This window comes from Sceloporus occidentalis, unplaced genomic scaffold, assembly GCF_023333645.1.
Source record: "Sceloporus occidentalis isolate IW3139 unplaced genomic scaffold, rSceOcc1.0.p SCAF_3, whole genome shotgun sequence".
NCBI lineage: Eukaryota > Metazoa > Chordata > Lepidosauria > Squamata > Phrynosomatidae > Sceloporus > Sceloporus occidentalis.
In genome coordinates this window covers 157390875-157411489 of record NW_028316983.1, presented here as the reverse complement: position 1 = coordinate 157411489, position 20615 = coordinate 157390875, and the positions used below count along the sequence as shown (strand labels likewise).

The 20615-nt window shown below is 40.0% G+C and overlaps 1 protein-coding gene across 5 annotated transcripts in view; it reads right to left on the bottom strand.

Moving 5' to 3' along the window:
* RELCH (RAB11 binding and LisH domain, coiled-coil and HEAT repeat containing) overlaps positions 1–20615 on the bottom strand; it is a 77846-nt gene that overhangs the window by 30514 nt on the left and 26717 nt on the right. For 4 of the 5 annotated variants that reach the window (XM_089516602.1, XM_089516606.1, XM_089516603.1 and 1 more), the window contains 4 exons: positions 17558–17851; positions 14668–14743; positions 14112–14207; positions 2723–2835 (listed from right to left, as the gene is read on the bottom strand). In XM_089516602.1, coding sequence (XP_089372728.1) covers positions 2723–2835; positions 14112–14207; positions 14668–14743; positions 17558–17851 — 579 coding nt within the window. Of the gene's footprint in view, positions 1–2722; positions 2836–9428; positions 9552–14111; positions 14208–14667; positions 14744–17557; positions 17852–20615 lie in introns of those variants that run through there. The other variant, XM_089516605.1, reaches the window with a different exon arrangement.

Here is a 20615-nt window from a genome sequence, read left to right as displayed (position 1 = left end):
GAGAAAATAGTTGCATGACTTGCAAATTTAACCATGAAAATTTTTATATGGTAATTATGCACTGAAATGCAGATCTCTATATACTGTGTAAAGATAGCAGATTTTGTTTAAAATGTTTAGGCTGACACTGTACAATGACTTCCTTACTCTTTTTAAAAGAATGTTATGTTATTGGTATGTACATGCAATAGAGAAAGACACAAGCTCAGTTTTATGTTGCTAATTCCTTCATCTTTGTAAGAAAATTTATGCATATTTGACATGTTAAATATAACATTTTGGGATTAAGGCTTTTCAGAAAAAAATATCAATGGAGAATGAGCAGGTCTTGTAATATTAATGGCCAGATTCATGAGGCATGGTTTGCTAGTCCAAGACATGAGTTCTTGGTGTTTGTTTGTTTTTTTTAAAATATTTCTATAGGAAGGAATCCAGGCCTTCATTCAAATACTGTATACAGGGCTGTATGCAAAGGTTATGCACCTTCAGTTATGTAAAAAGAAGACAGCTCAGACAAGTGGGCTTTTCTGACACTCTTTTTTTCACTGTAATTCTCTGAGCATCTGAAAAAAACTACTTTGATATCACAGTACCTTTAGTAAAGGCTTGGGATGTGGGGGGATGAAGTGATGAAGGCAATTAAAGATTGGGCTGCACAAATAAATGTACACTACTTTTCAGCTGTGGAGAAAATAGGAAGAAAAGAACATGCCACAATGGCTAATTTTGACTGAGAGTTTAAGGCCCGTTACAGACGGGCTCTTCTGGCACCCCCGTCATGTGCTAGGGGTTGGCCGAGGACCTAGAGTCCACACCGGCCTCACCCCTAGCATGTGACGAGGGCGTAAAGATGGCAGCGCCCTATACACACGGGTGCCGCCATCTTTACGTGCTGGATGCATAGCATCTGCATGTCGCGCACCGGATGTGACGCTGCGAGTGCGCGAGTAGCGCCTCGCGGCATCTCATCCGGGATGGAAGAAGAAGCGCCATTTTGGCACTTCTTCTTTGCTGCGTCCGGGAACCGCGCGGTTTGGATGCTGCGGTTCCCGGACGCAGCAACCAGTAAGCGGTGTGAGACTGCCCCTTCTGGGTGGTCTGTAACGCGCCTAAGTGGGCCTGGCTTAACCATGAGGCCAGCTGTGTATTCCTTTTAATCCAGCAGTGTACTGCTGCTGCCAGCAAGCCACAGTTTGACCTCCACCATAGTCATGGGCATCTTTAATCTGAAGTAGAAAATAAACTGTGGTTTCCCTTCTGAATTCAAGCACGGTAGCACTTTCAGTCTAGAAGAGGACAAGTTGTCTTAAGTCACATTATAGCTAACATTCTCAGCTGGGCCACTAGCAGGTTCTTTTCCCTGCCTGCTCCCTGGGATCGAAGCTCAAGGGCTGCTTCAATCCAGGTTGATTGGCACTCTAGTCATATTCCAGTGTGAGCAAATTGCTTGTCTCTCCATGTACAGGAATAATGGGAAAAAGAAACAGAGGTGTAGCAAACAAAGGCAGTGCTTTCTCCTTGTTTTTGATCCATACCCCAATGTGTCTGTTTAGTGACAAACTAATTTCGGAAACATAGTAAGGAGATTTAGACTAGATTCAAGAAATGAAGCAGGAGAGCGACTGATGGAGTTCTTTGAGGACAACAATCTATTCACTGAAAATATCTTCTTCATACAACCAGAAAGGAGACTGTACACATTGGCATTACCGGAGGTTTACACAAAAAACCAACAGATTACATAATAGGGATCAAAATATGCAGAAGCTCCATTCTTGCAGCAAAAACAAGACCAGGTAGCACAGACTATGAACTACTAATATCCAAAGTAAGAATAAAGATGAAGAAGAATACCAAATCAATTACCATGTCAACATATGATCTGGGAAACATTCCAATAGAATTCAAAAACAGTGTGAAAAACAGATTTACGCTATTAAGTTTATTTGATCAGGAACCAGAAGAACTATAGAAGAAGTTAGGAACAAAAAGGAATGCAAAATTATGGCCAAAAAGAAGAAACAATGGATAACAGAGGAAACACTTCAACCAGTCAAAGAAATGAGAAGCAAAAGCAAAGGGAGACAGAAACAGAATTAAAACCAAAAAAGCAACTGTCCAATGACTGGTGCGAAAGGATAATGAAAATGTCTATTAATCAGTGCAGAGAAACAGAAGCTGAAAACACAAAAGGAAGAACAAAACATCTATTCCAAATGATTTACAAATTAAAAAGATTTTAAATCAAGGGTGGAGATATTGTATGATCAGAAGGGGAACATAGTACAAGACCCAATTGAAATTTTAAAAAACCCACACACAATGGAAACAATACACAGATGAACCCCATATTTTGGAAATAGACTGTAGTAACCAAAAGACCATTGCACTAATTTCCCATGGAAGCAAAGTCATGCTCAAAATTCCACAGCAAAGATTCCTACCATATATGGATTGAGAAATCCCAGAAGTGCAAGTGGGTTTCAGAAACAGAAGAGACACTAGGGATCACACTGCAAACATATGATGGCTAATGGCGTGCACCAGGAACTTCCAAAAGAAAATCTGCATGTGCTTCATTAATTACAGTAAATCTTTTGATTGCGCAGATCACAAAAAGCTATGGAATGCTCTCAAAGAAATGGGAGTACAATGACATTTGATTGTCTTGATGTGTAAAATGAAAGAGAGAAAGAAAAGATAATTTGTAAAAGATACAAACCTTTGCTCATCATCTGGTCTTTTGATTAAATTGAATAGTATATGTAGAAGTTGATCTCTCTCTTTGGGTTCAGGATGAAGGCAAGCTGTACACAGTATGAGTGGTATCAATTCCTAAAAATGTGTGAGTAGGAGGGAAAGGTGGAAAGCTATCAAACAATAGCAAAAATAATCTTGGGAAACATTTAAAACTGTAAAGAATTATAAAATAGTAAAATCTAGTTAATCCACTATCTGAACACAATTAGTTTGTTTCTTGATTTATTATGAAATCACAAAACACAGCACTGCATCTATTTGTAAATCCTGGCAGCAAGTTACAAGGCCATGCTGTAAAAAAATTATTATTTACATGTTTCCTTGGTGAAATTGAAGAAAAGAAATTAGTTAAGATTTAACACAAAGTGTAATTACTGCAGTCGTTATTCCAGTGACATACAAGGGCACCATATGAGCCAAACCTCAACTATGATCAACTATGTACCTCTCAAGTGAATGAGACAGTTATAATTTCTGAACAATTCTCAGAGTGTGTATGCTTTTTATTGAAGAAAAAAACAAAGAAATGTTGGTGCATGTTTTGAACTACTCAATGAGTTGCCACAAAGATTTTCCCAATACTTATTACACCTGCTTTGAGTAGTTTGGACTGATTTACAACTTGCTTCAATCAGAGTTCTGGCTTTTATCTGATTCCATGCTTTATCCTATACATTGTGTGCTCACAAAAGCAGCAGGAAATTTCCAATAAAGGAGTACAATCCAGAGGTGTGCACATTTCAGTAGTTCCTGATCCTTTTCCTACAATACATCTAATGCTCAAAATTTGTGTAAGGCTTTAATGCTAAAATATACATGTTACTTAACTGTGTATTAGTTAAGAATAACATAAAATAATGGCAAAACACTTTCAACAGCTGAAACAATTTTCTTTCTAGGGTCAAATTCCAAATCAGATGGTACAGATTTCCAAAGACAACTGGTTTTTAAAAAAATGTAGTCCAAACCCCTTTCCTTTATCTTCAAGATCAGTACATAAATTGTACAATAGTACTTGAAAAACTAGAAATACAGTAGACCCTCTCCTTATGTGGGGGGATCCGTTCTGGATCACCCCGCATAAGGGAAAATCCACCTATACTCAAGCCCCATAGGAAATAATGGGGCGCGTGCATGTGGCGGCATTGTTTTTCTCCCCAAGCGGCTTCCACATATCATTTTTATACTAAAATGGTTGGAGATAGGATGCTTCATGAACACATTCACAATAAAGAACTGTTTGAATGTCAACAATTATTAAATGTGAGATTTTGTCAGATATTTGATGACAAGAAATGCAAGAAAGGCAAGCTCGAAGAACATGGGTGACTTTAAAATAAAAAAGGGAATGTTCCCAAAATGCATGGATCATACACAGCAGTTTAAAAATATGCCAAATTACTGTATATACTCGACTATAAGTCGACCTCATGTATAAGTCAAGGGCAAGTTTGGGGGCCAAAATTATGGATTTTGATATGATCCGAGGATAAGTTGAGGGTAAAACTTAGGGGCATGTAGCAAAGTATCTAAAGGATGAACCTAAAACAACAACAACAACAAAAAAAACCAATGCCAAAGAAGTTCTAAAAATTCCAGCAGGTATAACTTCGTGCTCATACTAAAAGCTGGATGGATGAGAGAATTGGGGGAGTGGGGGTGGCTGTCAGTGCTTCCAGGACAGATTATGCTCTTGCCTTTCACCAGGGGGTGTTTTTTTTTTTTGTGTGTGTGTGTTTAAATAAGAGTTAAAGTGCAGTACTTACATTGACCTGTGGATAAGTCGACCCAGGTTTTTGGGGGCAATTTTTTGACCAAAATTTCTAGACTTATGCATGAGTATATATAGTAATAATGTTTCATTCTCCATTTCAGAATAAAACCTTCTAGTTTCTCCTTGAGAAATAACAGACAATAGGAGACAGGACTTTATATATGATTACAGAAAGAAGATAATGAATTCAAATTTATTCATTCCTTTGCTTAAATGCTTGTTGTAGCAGTTTCTTCGAGGTTTCTGTCAGTTTTCAAGTACTGGAAACAATAATAATAATAATGCTGTTTTGCTTCAAGATTACAGACAGACACAATGAAGTTTAAAGATGTCGGAGCTATTTATATATTACTAGAACAGAAAAGGGGGAGGTATGTGTTGGCAGTTCTAACAAATATACTTTGGATCACCTCACCATACTGGGATTTCACACACAACAACAGTATAAAAATGCAGTGGTTGAAATAGATAGGTCTTTTAGGCACTTACAAATGAACTCTTATGTCTATCCTCACCTGTGGCTAGTCATTCTAATAAGCATACACTGCTATGTTAAAATTTCACCATGTAAAGATCCAAATTAGTTTAGGGAGTTCATCACATGAGCCTTGGTCCCATCTGGTCTTATTGCAATCACATTATTACTCATTCCCCCTTAACCCTGCCTCCTTACCCCCCCTGGCTTCTCCTCCCTCCCTCATTCCTGCTGACTGAAGGAGAGTGCAGACTGAGGGGGGGGGGTACAGAGAAGCTGGCTTCTTTCCCCTCTCTCCTGCCAAAGAAGGAATGAGAATGTCTCCTTGTGAGTAGACAGCCATTACTTCTTTGACAGACTGGGGGGCATGGAGGAGATGTCTTCTCCCCTCTTCCTCCTGCCAAAGAAGGAATGAGAATGTCTCCTTGCAAGAAGACTTAATTCTTTCCTTGGCAGGCTTGGGGACAAGACATGGAAAAACTTGCTGTGGAACGGATTGTTACCCTCAATGCAACTGTGTCCAGAGAGGACACCCCAGGACCAATCTACATTTGGGGGAATTTAGACTTAGCTCAAATAGACAGAGAATGACTGAGCAGGGATGTAGCCAGGATTTTAGGAAGGGGGGGGGGAGGTCCAGACTAAGTGCCACCATTATAATGGGGCTTGGGTGCGGCGGCGCAGCAGCACGCACCATTCATTTTTCTAATGGAAGGGGGGTCCGGACCCCAAGAACACCCCCCCCCCGGCTACGTCCCTGGACTAAGGTAACTCAGTCTTTAGCGATCTATCCCAACTTTTACCGGGTCTAAAAGCACACAGGACTCCAGAAGTAAATAAAAATAAATCAGTTTTATTTTAAAAAGATATACACACACTCACTCAAGCAAACAAAAACACACACCCACACACCCACACACACGAAGACTAGAGAAAGCAAAGATGGCAGGTTGGAATAGTAATGATGCTTCACTAATGGTAATAATTACCTATGCAGATCTTGTCTTCAATTGCTGGGGGTGCGGGATGAAATGGAGGACTCAAGCAACTCCCACAGCATGGGAGATGGGTGAGCTGCTGAGATGCTAGGCCAAGCAAGCTGACAGGTTCTGCTTGCTGCTACATTGAGCTGGGGACTTAGGGGCTCAACAGACCACCCCTTTGGAGCCACCCTTTCTTCGCCAGATTGGGGCTGTGGCAACTACACAACTTGGCCCCGATCTAGCCTTTCCACAGTGCAAAAGGCTGCAAAACCACGGCAGCTGTTCTCTGCTTCTTTGGCATAGTGTGTATAAACACTGCCTGCTGTCTGGTCAGGCAGCTGGCAAGGGGGCAGAGTCGGGATGGCCAGCATTCAGTTACCACATCATGCAGTCTGCCCTCGCACTGGCTCTTTTTGAGCCTCTTACTGAAAGAGTCTCAATATTGGCCAGTACAGACCGCGGAAAAGGGGCGATCTGCAGCCACCCCTTTCTGCGGTGGATTGTGGCCAGGGCAGCCTCACTGGCAGCCCAGGGGCTCCAATCTGGTGCTTTTCCAGGCCATGGAGAAGCGGGAAAATGCCGCTTCTCCGTGGCCTGGAAAGAGGTGTCCATGGGGCTTAATGCCCCCCGAAACCCTGACAAGAGCGGCGAAGTGGCGTGTCGATGTACAAGACGCACCAGTGATGTGCGCGTGCAAAAGGAGCTCCATTTCGGAGGACCTTCCTGCCACGCTGAAAGGGCACCCCAAACGCCCTGCAGTGTCATGGTGATGTCACGCACGCGCTGGTCTTTATGCAGGCAGAGCATGCATGACACCATCGTCCCACGCTGTATATCGATGGTGCGCTTCCAAAATGGCGCCGTCCATACGAACTAGGGCTGGGGAGCGTGCAGTTCCTGCACGCTCCCCAGTCCTAGTTTTGGCCCAAGGACGGCGCTTCTGCGCCGTCTGTATTGGGCCATTTATGCCAAAATTATACCTTGGAGGCAGATTCCAAGAGGTATGAAAAGGCCAAAAGCTTTTAGAGTTCCTTTGAAATGGGTTTGGAGTCACTTTGAAATGGTTTTCGAAGGTAATAACACTAAGGTGTGAATAGATAGCAATAGACACACATTTCCGAGGCAGAGAATATTAGCGTGCAGGATCGCCGGTGCTTTTTTTATCTTATATCTGGAGCCCATTGTCCTATAGTGTTGGGTTTCCTCACCTCCTCCAGAATATCCAGAATCAATCAATCAAACTGGGGCCCCATGCAACTCCTGCCTTGCTAGCTTACGTACAGGGACTATTCTCTGGTAATGGTGTTTGCATTCCTGAGCCACTGGCTCTGGTGTTTTGTATGAAGAATCACTAAACATAACTCATCACATTTAAGTTCTATTGAGTCCAGGTAGGCATGTACCTAGATAAAGAATTAAAGGATTACAGTCTTAGGTCCAAAACACACATCAGAAATAATCCAGTTTGAGACTGCTTTAACTGTCCTGGCTCAGTGGCAGGAAATCCTGAGAATTGTGGTTTATTGTGGCACCTGAGCTCTCTGCCAGTTTTGTCTCACAAAACTATAGTTTCCAGAATTCCTTAGCATTAAGCCAGGGTAGTTAAAGTGGTCTCAAATGGATTATTTCTGCAGTATGTTTTGGACCTAAATTTCATCTACTGTGAGTATAATTTTCCAAAGCATATATTTAATATCTATATGCCAAACATATGTCTAACATAAGCAGAAGGTGGAACAAGGAAGAGAACAGACACCTAACATATGCTTCTGTTGAAAGATTAGAGAGAAGAACTTTATAATTTAAACTATAATTTAAACTAAAATTAGAGCAAATGTAATAAACTGTTTGAACATGAAGAAAAGAGCACTTTGTAATGTAAGATATTTCCAATTGGTTGTTTATTTACATTCCAATATTTTGATGAGAAATGCAACTAAGACAACAGGCCTATATGCACTCAGTGGGGAATAATTTCCACTATACAAAGTAAACATATCCAAAGCTGTCGTATGATAGTCATAAATAAATATTTAAAAGTTATAATTTCTTCAAAACGTCAATAGATTTAAAAATATTATTTGTATTAGGGAAAGGTGTCAAACTAAAGATGCATTTAAGAGGTATAGTGTGACAGTATCTGAAAATGTAAAATGCAGAGCAGAAAAAGTATTTGAGATAACTGGAATAGAGGTGTACAGTTGTTGTTCTTGTGTGACCCTGTGAATAAGAGATCTCCAAAAAAAACCAAAAAAAAAAAAAAAAAAATCCTGTTATCAACCAGCCTTGCTCAGGTCTTGGAGACTCAGGGCCATCACTTCCTTGACTGAGTTAATCCAAAGTGATCTGGTCTTCCTCTTTTCCTACTGAAATAACTAGCATTATTTTAAACTTTAAAGTGAAATGGAACAAAGATTGAAGTAGAGAGTATTTTAAATCTTGTTTTAAATTTTATTTTCTGCTGGAATGTTGCTCAGGGGAACACCAACATAAATGTTATTGTAATTGGCATACCGTAGTATTAAGCAAAATTGCTAAAGGTTTAGAGAGGTAAAATGTAGATATATTTACTGGAGTGTAAATTCCGATGATAGTGAAAATTACATGTTATTATTATATTAATTGACATGCAGAGATATAACTGGAAAAAAAAAGTTTGAACTTGGATTCCTGCCTAGTCGGTCGGCACGTGGGGCAAAACCCTCACATGGTGGTTTGCTGCCATCCTGACAATGCAGATGATCACAAATGATGTAGTCTGTTAGAAAGTATAAATCCAAATGTACTTAAACAACACCATCACTAAGGGCCCGAACAGACAGGCCAAAATAAAGCTGCTTCGGGTCACTTTGGAGGTATGCTGTTTAAATGACACATGCATCTTAAGAGGCCAGAAGCTGTGCCAAAGCTGCGCTCCAGTCATTAGGCCTGGAGTGGGGCTTTGGTGTGGCTACCGGCCTCTTAGGATGCATGCATCATTTAAACAGCATAGCTCCAAAGTGACCAGAAGCAGCTTTATTTTGATCTGTCTGTTTGGGCCCTTAGCGATGGTGTTAAGCTAAATGTTCTAGCTTTGAGATCAGAACAGCTAATTCGGGAGTATCAATTGGTATCTGTGTGCTTTTGAACAGAAAGCCTCTGTTTCACAAATTGTTTTGGAAACTCCCTTTGCTTTCAAAAGCTGTTGCGCCATATGGGAGCTGCTGTTCAAAATATACATCCAATCCTATTTCTATGTTCTAAACTATCAATATTTTTAATGCTGACAAAGATCTCTGAAAATAGATTTAAAATTTCCCTCTTAATATGAAATTATCAATGTTACCGGATGAGACCAGTAACATATAATTAGGTATTGGTTTACTACTCTTTGCAAGGTTGTTTTATGTAATCCAGATTAGTCGATATGGGGCAGATACAAGGCTGATGCTTTTACCTTGCAGAAAGCTGGAAATTGTATCAGATGGAATTAGCTGTGTGTCCACGTCCACTGGCCATATTCTTTCATGCATACTATGGGATTGGAGCGTTCTCTGCATCGCTGCATCAGTGCTTCTAAACTTCCTTCTATCAATGGGAGTGGAGAAACAATGAGAAACCTTCTTGAGCAGATGTGTCCTAATGCATGTTCCATGTATAGTTAATGAAAGGGAGAGAAGAGGGAAAACAGAAGTAGAAGGACAAGGGTATTTCTTGAATAGGAAAGGTATGCAGAAAGCGCTCAAATGCTTATACAGACTTCCTATGCTATAGGAAGATTGCTTAAAGGCTTAAAAAGGTAAAGTTATCTTTCCCATCTGTTATCATCTGATAACAGATTAATGATAGACTGTATAGAATCATCAAGAAAAGAGGCTTCCATTTTTATTTTTTAAAAGTTGTACCTGCCTTTATTGGGAAAGTATACCACCATTACCAAAATAATTAAATGCATAACTTTTTTTTAAAAAAAATCATATCATGTACCTTTCCTATTTATTATGCATGGAAGTCCTCCACAGCCTCTCTTACATTTTGATTAATCGCCTCTACCTACAAAACACTACATACAATTCTTTGCCAAAAGAGAAAATAATGCTATCATCCAATCCAATCGTGATCAAGTATTATCTAATTCAGAAACTCGACAGACGGGAGAAAGGGGCAGCAAGACGCCATCCCTTTCTGCCCCCAATGGAGGCCGCAGCAACCAAACTGTGCGGTTTCTGAAAGGAATAAAAAGAACCCGCTCCTGGCGGGTTCTTTCTAGGGCACACACACGGAGCCATTAGAGCCTTAACGCGCACTGATGATGTATGCGTGGTACCATTTGGGTGCTGATCCCATGTGGATGGGGGCGAGTGATGATGATGCCTGGGCGGTGTGGTAGGGCTCAGGAATGTGCGGACGCTCTGCTCTCCTGAGCCCTAAAATCGGCCCCAAGCCAGCGCATAGTGCCAGTCTGTACCGGGCATTAGTTTCCTAACATGTTGCCCATATGACAGTATGTTACATTCTAGACATACACAAAACCAGGATTTCTATCATCACTTAATACAATATTTCAGACTGCTAGATAGTTCAACTTGGTAAAGTGCTGGATTAAATGATTTAGCTAACTCTATAATTATATTTGGGACAGCATCCAACACTGTACAACTACTTTCACACACCTAAATAGGAGAGTCCTCCTATGTTGCAAAGCAAGCTGCTTTTGAAACTGAGATGTGGGAAATGGCTATTTAATGAAACAGGTAAATCACACTGGTAGTTCCAGGCTGTAGATTTAAAGTAAATGCAGACTATATCCTATAACAAAGTTGGGCAACCTGTTGCTCTAGGCTTATGTTCATGTAAGCACATGCCGGGGGAGGGAGTATGGAGAGAAGGAGGGTGAGGTGGGGGAACAGGTGCAACCTACAATGAGTGGGCCTGCAAATGCAAAGGCCTCTTTCTAGTAAACTCTGAACAAGGAAGAATAGAAAAAGAGGGGGTGTGGTGTGCACTTTAGATTCTTCCCAGGAGTACTGTTGGTTCTTTCTCGACCACTGGCATGGCATGCAGAACCAAACAGATTACCCCAAAGGCAATGAAGTCCTAACAGGAAAAAAAGGCTTTCTAGCTCAGCTTTAGGGTAAATGTCAAGATACACTTTTAAGTTGTTGGCTATTGACTGATTTATCAATTTTCTGTAAACAATTTCAGGGATTATGGCATTAGTCCTGCAGTTTGAGAAAGCTAGAATTATTATTTTACAATGATAACATGCAACTGAAGGAAGCGATAGACCGAATTAACTAAGCAAGTTATGCAAATACGGTACCTATTTTATAACAGTATGTGAACAACTTTACATTCAAGGTGAATAGAAGAGTGTGACTTCCAGATTTGCAGAACTGTAAACGTGAGGCTTTTCATCTAGTGGAAAGGCAACATTATAATATATATGAAACAAAAATAATGTTCAATGAAGTTGTTTACAAGTCCTTTCAGCAGAACCCATTTCCAATCAAAATTCTTTTGTTAGAGTTCAAGTAGTTAAGTTAGTGGAAGAAACCATGTGGAGTAAAAATTGCTGCTTAAAAGGATGTCATGGACTTCTGTAAGATTTCATTTCTGTTTTTAGAATAGTCAGTTGTCAGAATATGACTGATCTTTCTCAGCTTAAAAAGTACTTTGCCAAGAAGTATGGGATAGAATGGTTTGTTTAAAATCAAACAACAACAAAACCAAAAAGCCTAAAGCCTACATTAATTCAGAGCTAGTTCATGGTTCTCTGGATCTTGATAATTGGAACTGGGAATTTAAAACACAGCATTAAAACAAACAGATACCTGCACATATGATTATCTATGTCACCATTATATAAAATACTATTGTGCTCCCACAAAATCAATTATATCCAAATTTATGTTCTATCATTTGTATTCTGTTGTATTCAGAAGCAACTATATCCCCACAAACACTATATTCTTTTAAGTCCATAGTACAATGGCTCCAGATCTGTGATTTTGAGCGACCAACGGACTGCCATACTCCATATTATTAAATGGCAGTGATGTGAATGTACATTTCAGCATGTCCATGTTCACACTGCTGCTATTTAATAATATGGGGTGTGACCATCCTCATTTTTCCCGTATCTGTGGTGGGTCCTGGAACAGAACCTTCCGGTATATTATAACAAATTTGGAATAAACTCGTGCAATTGTTCTAGTGTGACCACATCATGGATTCAATAAACATATAACATTGTTTCTCTGGTCATTTCAGGAATATAACAATTCTGAACAGAGTTGCTAAATCAACGTATTTTCAGAAATAAAGTGTGTGCATGTGTGTGTACATACATATATGCATGTCTAAGTGTGTCTTTAGATCAATTAGCATTATGAGATAAATCTACAAGGCTGAAACTATGCCAAATGGAGACAGCTGCAAGAGAAGTATACACTTTATGCTTGTGCTGACTAGAATCCAATGTAAACCACTTGTATTTCTTTTCTTCTAACTTCATCATTCTGCAAGTACACAGTTTTGTGATTCATTTTCTTATAAGAAATTATTTTAAATTGGTTATAGAGGCTGAACATGCAAGTACAAGGTTCTAATATATATACAGCAAATTTTAAACACATTTACTAAAGTGAATTATTTTTTCTCTCTATGTAGAGTTACAATTATCTATTTCTATAGCTTTTCAAAGGGTAAAATAAGCAGGATGTAGGACTGCTGCAGAAATATTATACAATGCCCAAGTTAACTAGGAGCTGCAAAGAGAAGCTAAAGCAGCATCCGGCCAAGCTGAATGGGAACAGCCAGAAACTGAGAACTAATCCTGAAACATGCCACATATAATATTTTCTGTTATAGCTTAAACAGATGCATCTATTTAGACAACAATTTATATAATTAAAAATTATATGCCAAGGTAAACAAAATTTCAGCCATGAATGTACCTAGATAACTGTAACTGCAGGATAAATACACACATTTTTCATAAGGGGAACAAAGGGTTTAAATGACAAATGCATTATTAGTTAACTAGATCAACAAGTAAAAGCCAAGCCAGCTAGAAAAGCAATTTTAAACCCAAACCCAAAAAATGTATAACCACCTCATCGTCAGTTCATGTCAGGCTTCCTAATACCCTTTAAAGTGTTCCAGCAATAAGGTCTAAAATGCCAGTCCATTAAAATTAAAATTCCTCTTAAGCTCTGCCTACTAAGAAACAAGGGCCATCCTATTTATAAAATTTCTCTCAAATTGCTGTCTAGACTTTCCTTCCATAGAGGTTATGATTCAGCACTACCAGAAATGGTGTAGGGACATTCTTCTTTAAAAGCATTAACAGAACAATATTTGTAGTCTTCTACCCATGTATATTATGTTATTTGTATACTCTAAAATGCATGCACCACTTCTTTGTTCAATATCTCATTCGCTGGGAAGCAAATTCTGATCAGAGGTATTCTCCCCTTTCACCCACAAAACCTGCAATGGCCCAGACATTCAGTGTCATTTGGACTATCCTATTATGATGGAAAAAGGAGAGTGTGCTCCTGTTTGCCTTCTCCTCTGTACCTCTTATATTTGCAATCACAAACCATGAACTACAAGAAATAATGGCAACTTGGGTGAGGACATTTGACAAACTAACATGCCAAATGTCTATGTTATCAGATTTTAAATATATAATAAACTACCTTAGTAGTTTATTAAACTACACCTGCTGACAAGTGGGGTGCATATTTTAAATACATATATAATTACCACAGAAAGTTTAACAGGCAATTTCAGACCAATTTTATATTTAAAAAACTACGAGGGCACACAGAAGCACTACAAGTATATTTAGCTAACACAAGTAAGCAAACATAAGGGCAAAACAGATGGACTCACAATGACAGCCCTGCAGAATGCCATCAAGGATCTTAAGCAAAAGGATAAATAGCAGGATACCATGCTGTTTTGCTAAACTCACCTGACAGAGGTGCACAACCATTCTCTAGGAGCAGAGATGCATGCACAAAAGTAAGAAGATGATTGCAAGTAACAGACTTTAACATAATAAACACTATGAACCTCTAAATGAATGGAAATGATACTGATATTGAAAAAATAGTTCTGGATTTCTCACCTCTCGCTTTGCAAGAAGAACATTAGGAACAATATGTGGCAAACAACGCCCAAGCATGAGCATGACACTTTTTTCACTATCAGCAATCCGGGACACCTAGAAGCATAATTAAGAATATGCAATGACGACATATTACAATCCTAGAGTAAAATAGTTTGTACTTGAAGTTGGTATGAGGTATAATCTTAAATGCCTGTTTTGAGATTTTCAGATACAAAGAGATATATAAATGTTTTAACAAACAAATAAATAAAACAAATATTGAATATAACAGACGATAAGGAATCTGTTTGATCCTCCCAAAGCATCTGACTTGGTGAGCAAGTAAGGATGGCAGAAAAGAATCACACAAGCAGTATATTTATACTCCTCCCCCGTTTCATCATGCCCTTGAGCATGCAGTTGGGTTGGAGCTGCCCAAATCTTCTCAGGCTATTAAAATGTGGCTCCTTAATTATGTATTTATAAAGACTAAACACTTCAAAATTGAGATTACCATCTCAGCCTGTTACACTTAATGAGAACACAGTATTTTATGAGAATTACACATATATACCTCTGATCCCAAACGACTCTCTGCCGACATCTGACAGAAAGACAGCAATGCCTGATGGAATGCGGGTGATAATTTCCTGAGTTAGTGAGGGTGGGAAGAGGAGAGAAATGAAACAGATTAATTGGAAAGCTTCAGAACTGGCAAGTAAAAGAAAAGAGGTTATAACACATATACTTGTGTACAAGTTGACCTCATGCATAAGTCGAGGGAAGGATTTAGGGTCAAAATCATGGATTTTGATACGACTCATGGACAGGTTGATGGTAAAACTTGGATAAAATGCCACTTCCTTCCCTTCTTCTCCAGACCTCTCCCAACCACTAAACATCACTTCCCATATCCTGGAGGAGAAGGTTTTCACACCGGATTGAGAAGGAAAAGAAATGGATTTAAATGTGGGATTTGTTGGGGAAAGCTTTTAACATGGATCGGGAAGGGAAAGAAGTGGTTTTAAATGTGTTGCTTGGTGGGGAAAGGAGGTTTTGACATGGATAGGGAAGGAAAGAAGTGGATTTAAATGTGGGGTTTGGTGGGGAGAGTAGTCTTTAACGTCGGATCAGGAAGGGAATAACCTCTTTCTCTCTCTCTGCTAGCAGCTCTTTCAAAAATCACTGCTGAGATAACACGGTGGTACTTCTTTCATGACCTTTCTAAGTAGTGTTATTGTACAGACCCATATATAAGTCAACCTTGGAATTTAGGGTCAATTTCTGGGCATACACTTCTCAACTTATAGTAGAGTATCTTGGCCCTGTACAGACAGGCCAAAATAAAGCTGCTTTGGGTCACTTTGGAGCTATGCTGTTTAAATTATGCATGCATCCTAAGAGTCCGGAAGCCGAGCCAAAGCCACACTCCAGTCCTAAGGACTGGAGCGTAGCTTTGGTGTGGCTTCCAGACTTATAGGATGCGTGCATCATTTAAACAGCATACCTCCAAAGTGACTCGAAGCAGCTTTATTTTGGCCTGTCTGTACGGGCCCATACAGTACACTACATTTGAACAAAGGATGCACACAGCTCCCCATCCCTTCTGGGCTCTACTAACATTTTAATATTTTTTAATTTAAAAAGAGCCTTATGCTCTATAGGAAGCATGAGGTATGCATGTTCAATCTTTTTTTTTTGAGGGGAGGGGGCTTTTTTCAAAACTTGAAGTGACTTCTTTTTTCTGGTTTTAAAAAGCCCCCCTCCCCCCCTCGGCTGGCCTAACACACATTGGAATAATGCAAAAACTGTTCCTCTGTTCCCACTGTGTATGTTAGCTTTCTTAATATTAGTAAATCTTTATTGAATCAGTCTGCTGACTATATCAAACAATTAAAAAGGAGAAACAAAACCCAAACAAAAACCACATTGTTAATGAGGAAACACGTCGACAAATGGGAAAATATAAGATATAATATACAAAACAATATATACAGATAAAAAAGCAATTTTCAGTTTAAAAATTAAGAAAACCAACCCCTTTGAAAACTGAAATTCCCCTCAAGAAACTAAAATTTATGCACAATTCCTGAACCTCTGGAAAGTGCCCAACGACACACACAATGCTTTCCAGATCAGACAAAAAAGCTTCATGAAGTACTCCAGAGCCTCTACTTGATAATGAAAAAATCCATGGACTTACTGTTTTACCAGAGCTTAGTACAACATTTTTCTGCTCAAAAAATGTCAGTGGCTACTTTAGTGGAACTTCCTGGGTCTAAATTGGTGAGGGGCCTAAACACATGTAGAAAATGCCTCCGCATCACCTGCAGAGGTCATTTGGCAAGATTTTTTTTTTATTTTGGGGAGGAGGGTACACTGGGGAGCAAGGCCGAAATGCAGGCTTCCAATGTTTCAGATAATGTGGCCCTCTAGCCTTCCACAGTTACCCATGTCTGAATTATGCTGCAATTATTTGTAGAAAAGGCAGGTATAAATAAAGACGATGATGATGACAGTAAAATTAAATGTGGTCAACTACAATGTGATCAACTGCTATCCTTGTTTGTGAATTTGTTTGTAATTTTGAATTTCTCTCTGTGTGTATGGAAATGTTTTCAATGTAACGAAATAAGATCATAGCCCAAATCAATGTGATGTTACATGGTAAAGGTGGAAAAGGAGAAAAGAGAAATACGAGTACAGGGCGTCCTTTTTTATGTGGGGGATCCATTCTGGACCCCCACCCCTGCGTAAAAAAAAAGTAATGGGAGCTGTGCATGGGGCAGTGGTGCGGCAATGTGGTGGCACAGGTGCGCCATGAGCATGCGCTCCATTATTTTCAATAGGATGCACCGCCCCTTGCACCCCATGCGGCTTTCAGCATATGCTAAAAGCCACATAGAGTGCGTCCGCGTATGACGCGGGCACACTGTACTACATGGAAACCAGGGAATCTTTCCCACAAAAACCTAGGGTCTCAACATATTTGCAGCTAACATAATCTGCTTTGTTCTTTAGCTGTGATACAAAAACAACTTGTATAAGAAGGATCAAAGTGCTGATGCATCTAGAACCTTCTGGCTATCAGTTCTGCTGGGGAGCCATAACTTTAAAAAAAAAAACTAAACAGGATCTATTAACTAGCAGAGCTAGATAGTCCTTAAATGTGATGACTACAACCAAGCTGGCACCATGTGGAATTACCAGCACCCCAGGTTAGAGCAATATGCACATGCAATTCTTTAAATCTAACATACAAATGCTAAAAGTATGGGAGGATGGAATGGAAGAGCAGATAGCTTTCCTCTCCCACCTGAAAAGAAAAAATAATCTTACCGATGGTTCTACATATTCAAATCCTCTATTCAGTTATTTAAACCACTCTATATAGGAAGTAAAGGATTAATAACTTCAGCATTAATATTCTTATACTATAATAGAATAAATGTTGTACCACTAACCTATTGGGTTTGTCGAAGTGCACAGCAGCTTTATTTGATGGGGAACAAGGTGGAAGGGTCTCTTTACAAGGGAGAGATATTTGAGTATTGTCTTGAAAAGTCCTTGATTCAGATTCTGCAAAAATCTTTTTTTCTTCGTTTTCAGTATATTTATCATCATTAGATGAACTCTTAATATCTAAATATCTCCCATTATCATCTGGGACTGTGAGAGGCACTTGAGTTACAGAAGACTGGACTGAGTCAAATATCGCTGGAATAGGAGTTTTTTCACTTCTTAAGTAATCTATTTCACTGAATGAGAGAAAAAGGGGAAAGGTTAGTTTGGAATTAAGAAAAAGATTAACCAATAATAAGCCACTTTTAGTAACTTATGATATATATTAACAGCAGTTTTTAAAAGTGTTGTTTCAGACCAGGCACACTGCCTGTTTTATTAGGTTAAGAGCCTATAGAAAGTGGCACCATGGAAAGGGAAAGAGTTATTAATTTAGCCACTTCTGCCCTGCCTTGAAAAATCAAATCGGGAAGAAAATTATGCACCGTCTTACATCATGGCAGAATTCAAAGACACAGTCATATTAGTCTGGATCAGTATGCAAAGGGATATTGTAGCACCTTTGAGACTGAGGAAAACATTTGTAACATAAACCTTCTTAGACTGAGGAGCTGTAGGTATGTAGTATGGATGATTCAGGCCAATAGAGTCAGTGAATCTGGTCTGATCCCAGCCCCAAAGACCCTTAATCCTGTCCAAAAAACCTGTCCGCTTTTCTATAACTCCACCGTGGCAGCCATCAGACCAGATGGCCCCATGCACCCCTAATCTGCCACCACATCATCTCTGAGGATACCCACCATGGTATGTGATGTCAGAAGGAGGTGCCTGGCCACGCTGGTGTAGCCAAGTGCCCATTTCTGTCCATATAGGCTGCAGTGGGGGCCTTCAGAGAGGATGCAATGGCAGCATCAGGTGAGAGGTCTGTGCCATTAGCTCCATCGTGTGGTGTGGGCATGTGACTAACTGCCCGTTGCCATGCCAGCCCAGGAACAGACCTGGGTTGGAACCACAGACAGGATACCATGGGGTTGGGCCATGGTATCCTGTCCATCTGTTTAGGCCCTGAAACTACTTCATATATTTCTGAAAAGAGAAACAGCAGAATTTGGAGATATCATATATATATTATAACACTAGCTAACACCCATGTCTCACGAGAGCTCTCTTGCCTGTTTTACCACAAGTTCTTTCTGGTTCCCACCCAACACCATTCTACATACATAGTAATATGGCATGTTCTCTCACCAACATTCATATGGTTATCTACCCATCTTGGCTTTCCTCCCAACTTTGTCTGCCAAAGACCATTATTAAAGCTGAACTTGCTACCCTCATCAACATACACACAAGCATTGCATTTCTATTACAGTGGGCCCTCGGTATCTGCGGATGCTCAAGTCCCATTGTTCACCTCATGCTTCCAGCCTCACTCCCTGCTTTCACCTGTGGCGGTGGGTGCCAAGGAGCTTCCCTCCTCTGTGGCTTCCTCTTACCTCTTCCTTGCTCTTCCTCCTCCTCTGCAGCTTCCTCCCACTTCCTCCTTCTCCTTCCCAGCTTCCTCCTGCCTTCTCCTCTGCAATGCAGGCTTGCCGTCTATGGATGCTTAAATTTGTGGGTGCTAAAGTCTGCAGATACAGAGGGCCTACTGTACTATTCTCTCTTTCTCTCTCTCACACACACATTAATAGGTATAAATGTCTTTTCATAAACACTTAACTCCATGTATCTGATGGCCCATGAAAGCTTACGCTATAAACTTCTATTCTCAGTTAGTCTCAAGGGTTCTGCAATATCCCTTTACAAACATATCACAAGGTCTGAATAAAAATTACCTACTGGAATAAAATGGCCTTAGGAGCCTGTTTAAAGTCAGGCAAGGAGAAGGCCAGATAATCTTCCCTTGGGGGACTACTGTGTAGTTTAGGCTGACCTTATCTTCTCCTCACCAACTGTACTTCTGCCAGTAAAAGGATGATCCTCAGTGCAGTCCTTGAGCAGGTTTATGGGGACTGAGTCTCTGAGCTTAAAGACCAACGCTTGCACCTATTATTGTGGCAAGAAACAATTCAGCAGTATTGGCTTTATATACCTAGTTTTACCAATTCAAGAGAACTCTGACCACAGCAATCTGAGTCAAATGAATTTTTCAGTCTTTACTAGCAATCCAATGTAGAATAATCCAGCCTGGAAATGACTAGGGCATGAACAACTAAAACTAGATCAGGTTTTTCTAGGATAAGTCATTGCTCCTAAAAGCAGATGGGGTGCCATCCAGCAACATAGCTCACCCTACCCAGGCCCTGGAAGAAGTAGCAATTCCCATTTTTTCTCCCTCAGAACCTCCCATGTTGTTTCTGGCCCTTTGTGAGAAAATAAATGTCAGCTCAGATGAGAGGTCTGTTGTTGCTGCCACTTGTGGCGTAGTTTATAAAACATGAAAAAGTCACAAGCTTCTCACCCCATTATGGAGATTTTTTTTTTTTTGCCATATGTACCCACTCTTCCCCCCCCCCCCCATGAACTTGCCCTTTGTTCAGAGGCCCAAATTGACTCCCACATTACATGTAAACAGCTGAAACAATGACAATTCTAACAGGATATCATGGGGGATAGTACTTTAACATGATAGCTGGAAAACAGTATCTAGTCACAGCAATACTGTATGCAAGGTAGATTTCTGTTCACAAGTAGCTTCATACACTGCTTGTGCCTTATGCCTTATTCACTTCACTGAATTTCAGGCCACAACTGAGAAAGGTTGGACTTGTCTAAGCCTTCTGTTAAAATCAATTGAACAGTAACAGTAACTTATGCAAACTTTTCATCTTAACTGCAGTGGATACTACAACCTAGGCCAGTGGTGGCGAACCTATGGCACATGTGCCAGAGGTGGCACTCACAGCCCTTTCTCTTGGCACGTGCGCAGTCGTCCCAGCACAAAGTTTCCCATAGTTCATTACTAGAAAGCCAGAGGGATGCAGTACTTTGCCATAAATA